The sequence below is a fragment of the Mastigoproctus giganteus genome, chromosome 3 (genome assembly GCF_048544385.1).
Source record: "Mastigoproctus giganteus isolate SK-2022 chromosome 3, ASM4854438v1, whole genome shotgun sequence".
NCBI lineage: Eukaryota > Metazoa > Arthropoda > Arachnida > Uropygi > Thelyphonidae > Mastigoproctus > Mastigoproctus giganteus.
In genome coordinates this window covers 55,122,705-55,135,942 of record NC_143577.1, presented here as the reverse complement: position 1 = coordinate 55,135,942, position 13,238 = coordinate 55,122,705, and the positions used below count along the sequence as shown (strand labels likewise).

General features: G+C 35.5%; 1 protein-coding gene across 1 annotated transcript in view; it reads right to left on the bottom strand.

Moving 5' to 3' along the window:
• LOC150088021 (WD repeat-containing protein 55) overlaps positions 1–13,238 on the bottom strand; it is a 66,887-nt gene that overhangs the window by 16,505 nt on the left and 37,144 nt on the right. Inside the window, exons 5-6 of the mRNA XM_090369987.1 lie at positions 8,490–8,596; positions 733–832 (exon numbers count right to left, since the gene is read on the bottom strand). Of these exons, the coding sequence (XP_090226113.1) occupies positions 733–832; positions 8,490–8,596 (207 nt within the window). The remainder of the gene's footprint in view (positions 1–732; positions 833–8,489; positions 8,597–13,238) is intronic.

The following is a 13,238-nucleotide window of genomic DNA, read 5'->3' as shown; positions in this document are numbered from 1 at the left end:
TAGGAAAATCGTTTATTGACTGAAGAGAATTTGGAATGTGCTGCACATTTACTGCTATTTATTAAAGAGAAAATTCTTCAATATTAAGGAATACTAAAGGATTTATGCAATGAATAACTCAAGATAAAGTCAATTAAAATATGTGCTAAGGGCAAGAACAATGATGAATCAGAATATGTTTTTTAGGAATACATATTAGCAGTAATGCTAGAGTTATGTAGCCACTTCATATAAGAGTCTTGTAAATTGTTTATTAGAATTTGCTGGAGATACAATAATGTATGTTTTTATTTACAATGTCTTGTCATTTTTTTTTCGGTGAAAAGAAGAATATAAAAGAAAATTTTCTGTGAAAGAGGGAAGCTGTGTGGATTTTAAATAAGACGGTGGGGGGGGGGGGGAAGCATGCAAGATGAAAAAAAGTTAGTAACTACAGTTTCAGCCATCCAGATGTAATTACAATTCCCCTTATGAATATACACAATAAATGTGACATATATCACTTTACCATTTTACTGTTACTAAGCCAGTGTTTTCATTAGTTTATTGACACTCCTCTATACCTCCCCATAAAGTGCTTAAATAGTTTTAGGGTAAATCACCTAATTTTTTTAAATGCTATTCAATTATTCTAAGGAAGCTATTTTTTCAGAATTTAGAGAAAAGGAACAAAGTATTATAATTTATCCCATTTAACTGTAATTGGCATAATTAAAGGGCCAATATATTTACCTTAACAACTGCTAGAGAGAGAAATTCAGATTCAAACAATTCTGATTGCAGTTCTAGCCTTCTCTGTCGAACATTGAAAGCTGTAAGAGTTCCTTCTCCACTAAAAAAAAAAAAAAAAAACTAATAATATAGATATCCAGTATCACAGATAACAAAGAATTTTTTTTTTTTTGAACAATAATACCTACTTTTTAGGCAACTTAATGATGCTATTCATAAGACTGTTTTTTTTTTTTCTAGGTCATGATAACCTTCCAAGAATAATAAATATACAATCTAAAAGATATTTCTTGACTAAATGCCTAAGAGTATGAAGGAGTTTACTTATGCATGGGTATTGCTCACACATCATTTCTACTACCAAGGTAGCTTTAATGCAGTGTTTTAATCATCTCATATTGTGAATACCTTCACAATGAGTTGGCATGATATTGCACATACCATGGCAACTCATGAAGGTATTCACAATGAGATATCATTATACGATGCATTAAAATTACCTTGGTAGCAGAAATGATGTATGTGCAATACCCATGCATAAGTAAACTCCTTCATACTCTTAAAGCCATTTAGCCAAAAAATATGTTTTAGATAAAACCCCACACACCATCAAGCATCTCTCATATTGTGGAGTTATACTTCATAACTGGGTTGTCACTATTGCAACAACAGGGTACCTGCCCACCCACTGATGAGAAGCAAATAAGCTTCGAAACGGTGCCGTATGGGTGGTGGCATCTGCCAAGAATAATTAACATTAGTCTTCTCCACAGGTAAAGAGTTACTTATTTGAGGTAGTGCAATACCATTGCAACTCTTTGTGAAAGTATTAAAACTACCTGGTAGTAGAAATGATGTGTGCGCAATACTCATGCATAAGCAAACTCCTTCAATAAGTATACAAGGTGTAAGCCAAAAGTTTCTGGACTGGCCACGTGGAGAACTAACAACATAGATATAGCAGTGGACTGTAGTGACCACAGAACTAATTCATTGTGAATTAGTGTGGTGAGTTTTGCATCAACATGATGTTGCACTTTTTTGTAATTGGTGTTTAAGTTTTTTTGTTGAGTGTATCTTGCAATTTTTGTAGATGATTAAGATGGCAGATGTTCAGGAACAGTGAATTTGCATCAAATTTTGCCATAAATTTGGGAAAACAGCTTTGGAGACTAACGAAATGCTTAAACAGTCATTTGGTTGTGATGATGCTATAGGTAGAACTATAGCATCATCACCTAAACTTGTCAATGGTATTTGCATTTCCAAAGTGGCCAAACTTGAACTGAGGATTTTGAGTACTCAGGTTATCCATCATCAAGTCAGACTGAAGAAAATTCTGAAAAAGTGAAATGAGTCATGAGGACAGCCAGTGTATGATTAATGATATTTATGACAATCTAAATATGCTGACACATTTTAACTGTAAATTTAAATGTGGGACAGACTGCTGCAAAATTTATGCTCTATTTGCTGAGTGATGAACAGAAATAGAAACTACTTTCAGTGCACAGGAATGTGCAAGCACAAGCCAGAAAGGATGGTAAATTCCTTTCCAAGGCCATATCAGGGAATGAAAGGTGGGCTTATGATTATGATCCAGAAATAATGGAGCAGTCCTCATAGAAAAGTCCATTATCTTCATATCCAAAAAAGACAAGGCAGGTCAAATTAAACATCAAGATCATGCTGATTGTTTTCTTCAACAATGAGGGAATTGTTCATCAGAAGTTCCTTCTGCCAGGCAAAATTTGTAAATCACTAGTTGTACATCAGGATCCTAAGGCATCTGAGGGAGGATGTCAGGGGGAAAATGCCCAGACAAATGGCACACTCAGGATTGGATTCTGCATCACAACAATGCATCAGTCCATGTGGCATTCTTAGTTAGTAGTTTGAAGCCAGGAACAAAATGGCAATGGTCCCACATCCTCCTTATTCTCCCAACCTGGTCTCCTGTTACTTCTTCTGTTCCCCAAAATGAAAATTCAATTAAAAGGACACTGATTTGAAGACAATGCAGAGATTAAAGCTGAATCACAGAAAGTGTTGGACAGCATCATGAAACATGAGTTCCAGAAATACTTCAGTGGGACAAGTGCTGAGCTCGATGTATAAACTCCACAGGCGACTAATTTGAAGGTGACAAATGCCAACAATAACTAACAAGTCTAAAATTAATTTTATTGCCCCAGTCCGGAAACTTTTGGCCTATGCCTCATATTTGCACAGCAAATTAATTAAAAATAATCTGTAGATATATAAAGTGGTTTGGTTTGTTTTGATGTTAATAGTGCAGCAGATGTGCAGAGAGTGTTATTCTTGTATATACAAAATGACATAAAGAGGCTGAATCAAGTTAATTTTACTTTTCATATCTGGGTCTTTGCAAGGTTACCTCTAAAATTTAAGTCCATTCAACAAGTATATGCAAAAGCAATTAAATTACTTCTGCACATTTGGCTAACTAAAAAGATACCAATAAAAAATAGTTTGCTCAAACTTCATTTTTTGTTGCTCATACAGTACAAAAGAGAAATTAAAGAGCACACTCATTTTTAGTAGAAAAATGACTATTCAAAAGCTAGTTTAAAATGTTGTCATGCAACATTAGAAATATTGTTGTTATATCAGTTAAAAAAGAAATGGTTGCAATTTCATTATATGTTATTTTATTTTTTATTATTTTTCAATTACAATAACAATTCATTGTATCTGCACAAGAAAAGCAACTCCTATAAATAATGATTTAAGGGAAAAATAATTGATTTTGAATTCACAGATACAGTAAGTAAATAGGGCTAGCTGTTATCTTAAATAATGGTCAAGTGGGGTGATTTATGTGGACAGAATGATGCACTTTGTGGGCCTGTGCCAGTCTGTTGCCACAAAAAATGTGCATTCTGTTATTAACTATTGTGCTGGTTATTTGGCTACAATAAAATAATTACAGTAAAGCTGTATACTCCTCTAGTCATGGCACTTGTAATGAGTGCCATGAAAATGGAATTTATTATTTATTTTAAAAAGTGAATAATTTAACATGCAGAATTAATCCAACTGGAAGTGTCATTTAAAATTCTAACTGTCCAAAGAAATTCACGCATTTAGTAATCCTACACTAAATGTCTTTTAATTCAAAAGAATTTTAAACTATCAATATAAGAAACTAATAAAAAATTTTTGATACAAAGGAAGCAAGGCCTGTTTCTTTGAACTTTTGAATAAAATGATAAATATCAACTTGTGAAACACAAGAATACATATCAATTTCATTCACACAAAGTCAAACAAATTTCTACTATAATAGAACAGAATGAATTAACAATGAATGGATTGCAATCTATCTTTAATAGACAGTCTGAATAACAGCAATATAAAACTTGCAGGGTTACTTTAAAATAAAAATAAAAAAATTAACTACTGTCCTACCTCCCTTTCTTTATAAATATCCCAAACAAAAAGGTATTAGAAACTATAGTACTTAGTACCATAAATGGATTGAAAGTTGAAAAGACAGAAGATAAAGATACACGTTGACATTAGACTTGAATTTCTGTAGAATGTAATTTTTGGGAAATACATGCAAAAAAAGGTGGTTCCAGCTAACAGAAATAAAAAATAAATAAGGAAGAGAAAACTTTAGTACTGTGAATTGAACAACAAATGGATGTTGACTAGTTGAGGCACACATTCAGATTAATTTGGAAGAGTGTAGTGGAATAACAAATAACAATTCAGAAGTATAGTGCATATGAAAAATGGAAAATTTTATAGAAAAGGCATGCAGCAGAAACAATGTCTATAAGACAGGATTCACAAGCGACAGGTCATTAATTAACCTAACTGCCCTCTTTTGAATAGATTCTTGGAGCCTGAAAGATATTTTGGGGGCAGTGCCCCAGATGTGGGAACAATATTCAATGGTAGGAGGGATTGAGTTTTGCACAGTCAGTAACTGTTTAGAAGAAAAGAAATGCTAGAAAGGAAAAAAACCCCAAGAAAATCCATTTTTTTTTTAATAAAGAGGAAGAATTATTTGTGATGGGCTTATACCAAGAGAGAGTACAAGTCAGAATAATTTTCAGCAGAGATATAATCTTAGAAATTGCAGGGTTGACGACCAATGGAGCATTACTCTTTTGTTTGTGAGAAATAAGACAGGACTGAAATTAATTAAGTTTTCTTCACCCTGATGGAGAATTACTTGGAAATTGATATTCAAGGAACTGATGGTGGATATTTAAGAAGTTGAAGCTATTTTTTCAGGGCAGGGTTTCTTGAACTGGAAGGTGGAATGTAGTATGCTATCGTCAAAATTATGGAGAATATTTCCAGTCAATGGAAGAAGGTTGTTGATATATATAAGAGGAGTGGAAGAAGGTTGGTGATATAAATAAGAGGAAGAGAATGGGAGAAAAAACTGAACCTTAGAGAACATCAGCATTAGTTCAGAAGTTAGAAGACAGGGAGCCATCTATCATCACCCACAGTGAACCAACTGCAAAAAACAGTCAGCAATCCATGAGATGATGGTAGTTTGTTTAGAAGACCTTTATGTCAAACAAGATCAAAAAGCCTTGTTGAATTTGTCTAAAGATGATAACATAAGCCAATAATATCACTGGCAGATCAACACTAATGGAATTCATATTGGCTGTCATGATCAGATGGAATGTATTAAGACAGTTTTAATGTTTGGCAGATGATGGCTTTCTCCAATACTTTGGAAAGAGTAGAGGTAATTGCAATGGGGTGATAAATGGAAGAGAGAAATTTTTCACTGCTTTTTTTAGGAGTTGGATGTGAACAAATTTGCATGAAGAACTTTCCAAACAGTGGAATAAGAGAGTGTAAAAAAAGGTAACAAAATACAAGAAAGATTGGGAATACAAGTTTTGAGAATAAGTGAGAAATGCTATTAGAAACTGGAGCATTTGTGGCAACAAGATTGTTCAGAGTTCTAACATCCTACTGTCAAAAAACCACAGAAAGTATTCAGTGGAGTGTGCTTGATATAGTAGGAGGTGATTTACCAAGATCATTGATACAAGAGTTGTAGCTTCATAGTTTTATTATATCCTCGACTTTATGTTAACTGAGGATGCAATAGAACCATCAAGTTATAAACAGAATGGAAATATAGATAAGCAGGTGTTGCAGCCTATCTATATAGTGTTTTGGTAAGACTAGAAGGCTTAACTACTATTTGAACAAGAATGTTTCTTGCTCTTAGCTTGCTCAAAATCAAGCTGGATTGGATTAATTAGTAATTGATTTTTTTTTAAATTACTGTGGGTTATAGTGAAGGCACAAAATAAAGCTAGAGATTTGGATGAAAGCCTACTGAGATATGTTTCATTCTTATCTTGAACAGCCTTAATATCAATTTAAAAATTTATCATAAGGAAAGGAAATGTGGTTATTTCATTATTAAATTAAACATAGGAAACACTTGAACCACAAAATAAATACAGCAAATTAATTAATTCTGTTAACAGTGTTATAGGAAAGGCAAAGTTCTTTCTGTTCCTGTGAACCTAACCACTTCTATATCAAAACAAAAATAAATAAATGAAATAAATATAAAAGTAATATTAAGAACTGAAAAAAAGGACCAAAGCAACACAACCTCAGAGGAGTGAATGCATAGTTCCTTACATCAAAGGGACATGCTCACATCCCAAAAAATGAGCACTACTAAAATAATAACAGAAAGATATCGCAAAAAGAAACAAAGAGCCCATAAGAACTATCTTTTCAAGGGACACCAGCACTTATGAATTCCAAAAAAGCGATCATATCAATCACTGATCACTATTCCAGACAAATATCAGGGTTAGTGATTATGCCCTAGACCAGTGGTTACCAAACTACTGAGATTTATGAACACCTTTAAAAATCAAAACAAGTTTGCGGGCCCCCTACACACACACACACACTTTGTGTGTGTGTGTGTGTGTGTGTGTGTGTGTGTGTGTGTGTGTGTGTGTGTGTGTGTGTGTGTGTGTGTGTGTGTGTGTACACTGGGTATTCTGAAAAGAAAATTCAAAGTTTGATGTATGAAACAGCAACTCTCAACTTCATTCTTATTTTTATACAGATATATAATAAATAACTTTATTTATCATCAATTTGCTATACATAGGACAAATAATTTGAAATATGTATACAATTATATATACTAATCGTATTGAAAATAAGCAATGTTCTATTCGTTGTGATTTTATCAATATATTTTTTAAGAAAATAAACATTTTTAAATAAACGTTTAACAGACCCTCTGGAGCTGGTCTATGGAACCCCTGGGGTATGGGGACCCGAGTTTGGGAAATGCTGCCCTAGACATTAAGAGAAATAACAAAACAACCAAACATAAAATATGCTATGGCCTCCTCTGCCCTCTATTGAATAAATAAGAAAAAATAACAAACAGAATGAAAATTTAGATGTTGACTCCTACAATTAAAAATTACAAAACATGCAAATATGCAATTTAAAATTAATAAATCATAATAAACAGAAATAGAACTTAAATAACTCAATTACTTAAATTACTAATATAAACAAAATGATATAATAAATTAAAACAATGAAATAATCCAAGTGGCAGACATAAGCATTTCAAAACTAAACTAAAATGGGACAGAAGGAGGTTAAATAAAGGGGTGGGAGGGAATGGACCGTGTACCCAAACTAACAATTCTTTTGTCCCATTTAGGTTATGCAGTTAGGACTGAGGTATTCTGGTAGATAGATGAACAAATTGTGCATTAGTACTTGAAAAGCCTCAGCATCTGGACCAACCGGGTCCATGTAACTGGAACATTGAAGCCAGTTGGAGGTCATAAACATCAAAATTACCAAGGAAAATTGCCATGCAATTAGGAGAGTTAGGTTAGAATGGAGAACGGCAAGTTTCAAAGAAAGAAAGAAAGAAAGAAAGAAGAGCAAAAAGGTTCTGAGTGATTTGTAGAATTGGGAGACTGAGAGAAGCAATAGATGAATTTGACAGAATAGTAGTAGATTTTGATAGAGAAGATCAAAAAGAAGGTATTCCAGATTAGGAAGTCCTTGATAAGGAATATCAGAGCACACAGGTGCATAAGTATCACATCTGAAGTGAAAGAAATCACAGAACTTATAATCAGAAAACCTGAGTGGTGGTTGAGGAAACTGATAATTGAGATTTGGTTAGAAAAAGTAAGTATGGCTTCACAGATTGTAAGTAGAAATGGATATTATTGATATTGGAACTGAGACCCCATATAATTTTGAAATGAATGAAGAAGTTTTCAGAAGGTTTAGATATTTTCAAAGATAAGTTTAACTCCGCACGTAAAAAGGCAAAGTCAGAAATAGTAAATGGTATTCTCTTCTAAAATGTCATATTACAAAAATATCTATTAATAAATCCCTTAATACTACACTATGACATTATTAATGTTGTTTTTACTGTAATAAGTGTTTTGAAAAGCCTTAAGCAGAAATTCAGCATTTTGTATTTGGCTATAATGTCAAATTTGCAATTTTGAAAAAACGTTTTTGGAAAAATTACTGGTGATATCAACAACCCTTCCCAGCTACCATAAAATAGTTTAAAAGTTTACCATGATTTTTTGGAACAGGGTAAGCACAGAAAGCACAGATATTGTTGTAAGGAATGGCCAAAGCCAACAATGTGAGAAATATTTGAATAAATATGATATTTATTCAAATATTATTTGGAGGATTTTAGACTCCTTTCTCTGACATACCTTGTAGCTACCAAAATCTTCTTGTCTCTATCAATTACCATATCGCTAATGTATTCCTCACATTGTTTAAATTCCATAATTGCCATCTGCCTACGAAAATCCCATAACTAAAAAAGAGGGAGAAAAAAATATATATATATGTATACTAGTATTCCAAAAATACACAGAGATTTCTTTTTTTTTTTCTCTCTAGATGCTAATGTAATAAAAACAATAAAACTGATAGAATTTTAAGAGTTAAATCAGAAGTTTATTTTTTGAAAAGTTACTACTAAATTCTACTTACTCCTAGTTTAACCAATTCCCAAAAATTTGTTGTGGGCAAGAGGGGAAAATTACAGAATGATCCTTGAACAGCACCACTCACATTACTTAATTTGAGTAATTCATGCATGGAGATCATATTTAAGGAGTAAAATGGGTTTACAGAATTTATATTGATGCAACTAAGGCTATGAGGATTCAGCATGTCATGTTTGTAAACTGTCTGTATTGATGAATGATTGGTCAATCATTCTTAGATGCCATCTCCCTTTCCTTTCTTGCCTGGATATGCTAAATATCCAGAGAAGCAGAGAATGTGACCTAAGGGATTAGCAGAAGTTCCAAAACGTGATGTTATTAACATAGATAATAGCTGCAGTATAATAATGTATCAATTAATAGTCATCTCTTAATGAAAATAATCTATGAGGGAACCAATACCTTTAAATTAAGGAATTGGTTAAGAAAATTGCATCTTCAGTAAACTTATGAGAAGGCATAAGTTCCCTAAAGAGTCTTGTGTTATCTAAAATTAATGACTAACTCAGGTGATTATTTCCACTTTTCTATTGTGACCTGAAAAATTGCAAGATATTTTAGAAGCCAATTCAGAAGAACAGTGCCCATGGAAGTATCTGTAGAAAAGGCATGCAGCAGAAACAGTACGTCTATGAGACAGCAAGTGGAGAGCCTGTTAGAGAGGAGTCATTAATTAACCTAAATGCCCTCTCCTGAATGGAATCTAGAAGCCTGAGAGAGATTTTGGGGGCACCGCCCCAGATGTGGGAACAATATTCCATGGCAGGGTGGATTTGCGATTTGTACAGAGTGAACAGCTGTTTGGAAGAAAAGTAACACTGAGAGCAAAAGAGAAAACAAAGTTTTTTAGATGCAGAGGAAGCAATATTTGTAATGTGCTTGTGCCAATTGATATTAGAAGACAGGGTAATCCCCAAAAGAGATATAACATTTTGCCTAGAAATTGGAGTGTCACCAAAGATAAGCATAGGAGCAGAAGAATCCTTTTTGAAAGATATAAGACAAGATTGAGATCAACTAAGTTGTCTTTGCCCCACTGGAGAATTACCTGGAGATCGGCATTTAAGGAATTGGTAGCGGATATTCGAGAAATTGAAGCTGATTGGGTAGGGCAAGGTTTCTGAAAATGGAAAGTGGAATGTGATGTGCTATCATCAGCAAAACTATGGATAGGATTTCCAGTTAATGGAAGGTCATTAATATACAAGAGGAAAAGAGTGGGGGAAAGAACTGAACCTTGGGGAACACCAGCATTAGTGAAGAAGTTAGAAGACCAGAGAGCCATCTACCATCACCCTGAGTGAGTGATCAGAGAGAAAACTGGATAACCAATTACAAAAAACAATTGGCAAACCATAAGATGGAAGCTTGTTTAGAAGACCTTTATGCCAAACACGATCAAAAGCCTTTGAGATGTCAAAAGCAACTGCTTGCGTTTCACAAAATTTTTCCATTGAATTTGTCCGTAAATGAGTAACATAAGCCAGAATATCACCAGTGGATCAACACTGACGGAATCCATACTGGTTATTCAGACGGAAGATTTCTAGGTAGTTTAAGAGTTGGCTGTTAATTGAATGGGAGGGATTTGTCAATCTTTTTAAGAACTGGCTAGATATGAGCAAATTTCCAAGCAGAAGGAAAGACAACTTTGGAATAAGAAAGTGAAAAAAGGCTGCAAAGAATAGGGGTAAGTTCAGGAGCACAGGTTTTGAGAACAAATGGAGAAATACCATCGGAACCTGGAGTTTTCTTAGCATCAAGAGTCATCAAAATCCTTCTAACATACCTTTGACGGAAGACCACAAGAGGTATTGAATGGAGTGTGCTAGGAATGGTGGGAAGTGTTCTACCAGATCATTAATACATGAGTTGGAAGAAAAATGGGATGCTAGCAGGTCAGCTTTATCCTTCTTGGCTAAAGTGACAACAGAACCATCTGGTTTTGACAGAGGTGGGAGCAGAGATGAGCAAAAGTTGTGGCCAATATCTTTGGCAAGAGACCAGAATGCTCGGCTACCATTAGGTAGCTGGAGTTTTCTTAGCATCAAGAGTCGTCAAAATCCTTCTAACATACCTTTGACGGAAGACCACAGGAGGCATTGAATGGAGTGTGCTAGGAATGGTGGGAAGTGTTCTACCAGATCATTAATACATGAGTTGGAAGAAAAATGGGATGCTAGCAGGTCAGCTTTATCCTTGGCTAAAGTGACAACAGAACCATCTGGTTTTGACAGAGGTGGGAGCAGAGATGAGCAAATGTTGTGGCCAATAGCTTTGGCAAGAGACCAGAATGCTCGGCTACCATTAGGGCAAGAAGCAAGTTTTCTACTCAGCCTGTTCAAAATCTAGTTTGGACTGATTAATAACTGCTTTACAATTGTTGCGAGTTTTGGTGTAGGCAGAAAATGAAACTGAAGAATTGGAAACAAGCCAATTACGATATGCAACATTTTTCTATTGAACAGCCTTAGCACATTTATTGGAAAACCAAGGTTTAGATAAAGGAAGAGATTTTAAAGTGGAGTGTGGAATAAAGGATTTCATTCCTACAAAATAATTTCACTGACATGATCTGAGAAAACGTTGACATCAGAAATTTTGTAACAGTAATCCGATCAAGGAAAAGAAGAAAAATATCACAGGTCATCCCATTTTGCATTCTTGTAATTCCAAACAATACGAGGTTGGGAATACCAACGAGATAAAGGTTCCACTGGAGAGGAGACAATCACCAAGTTGTGATCTGAAGTGCCTAAAGGACCACTCACTTCGACCGCGTACTTAGAACGGTTATTTGTGACAAAAAGATCAAGCGTGTTGGCCGTATGGTTAAGGTTGTCTGGTATTCTTGTAGGTAAATGAACAATTTGTGCAAGGTCATTAGTAATTGCAAAAGCCTCAGAATCTCGAGCAGCTGAGTTGGTGTGACTAGAAAATGGAAGCCAGCTGGAGTTGTGAACGTTAAAATCACCAAGGAAAATTACCTCACTATTAGGAAAGTTGGACTGAAGAAAGTGAAGTTGCAAAGAGCTCCAAGTGATTAGTGGAGTTGGAAGAATGGTAGAGACAACAGATGAATTTGATAGAACATGATAGACAGATTTTAAGGAGTGCCTCCGTAGCCATGTGGGAAGGAGCAGCAGTGCGTAGCACACGCTTCTTGATTAGACCGGGGTTCGAGCCCGTCACCACCAAATACGGAGGATGTGGAAAGGTCAGGGAATGACCACCGCATATCCCAGAGAAATATGGCCTTAGTTGCTAATGTTCCTAAAAACCAAATAACAAACAAACAAACAAACAGATTTTAAGCCAGAGAAGATCAAAGAGGAGATTCCAAATTACCAAGTCTCTGACAGGGTATATCGGAATGGACATATGCACAAGTACCACCTTTGAGGCGAAAGGAATCATACAGCGAATAATTTGGGCAACTGAGATGAGCAGTAGATGAATCAACCGATAACTGAGATTCTGTCAGAAAAAAGTACATGGGGGTTTGGCAGACTGCAAGTTGAAATGGACATCACTGAGATTAGAACTGAGACCACATATATTTGTGAAATGGACTAGGAAGTGTTTGGGAAGTCTAGATTTTTTCGCAGATAAGCTTACTCTATTAGTTTGACAATTCGTGGTGTATTCAATAGTAAAAAAGTGTGTGGGGGGGGAGACATGCTGTATGAAGTAATGAAATTTTTGGATATGGCATACACATGGTAAGAATATACCCAGATCCTTGACATAACGTGGCCTTGACAATGTCCCCACGTACACACTACTTGGACTCCCTCCAGTTACTATCTGGCAGAGTAGAGGTAGCAAGATTATACACTAGCTGATCCGGAAGCCTCTTAGAGAGTTACTAATAGGTTCGGTCCGATGTACTAACTAGTGGCTGGCCTGCGAACACCGTTTTAGAGCTGTACCCTCGATATGTAAGGAAGTTTGAATCTTGCCATGATATCCATCACAACCTCTAAAGACATCAGGCTTACTTCATGATGGAAGAGATGGGGAAGGTTTGACCGGAACTTGGCTCTGGAGACTAAACATGGGTTCTACCCATGTTTAGTCTCTAGTATTGCACTGGTTGATGAGTCATCTACCACCCAGTAACACAGAGGGGCGGCATTCCTCCATGTGGTGTGGGCACCACACCTTGACCCTTTGCTTACGTTGGTTCACACCTGGGTGGTCACCCACAGTTTTCTTGCGCAAGGAGGAGGATTATACCCAGGATTACTAACAGTCCCATCATCGTGAAGGTGCAAGCAGAGGATTTGGATGTCACAGACCGACCGTACTTTGCCGAAATTGGGCTCACTTGACTCAAGTGTCACCCGAATATCAGTTCCAACAGCATTTTAGACTCCCAGGTAACAAGTACTACCAGTTTATAATAGGTTGAGCTAACAGAAAAGCTCAATACACCGGAAAGCA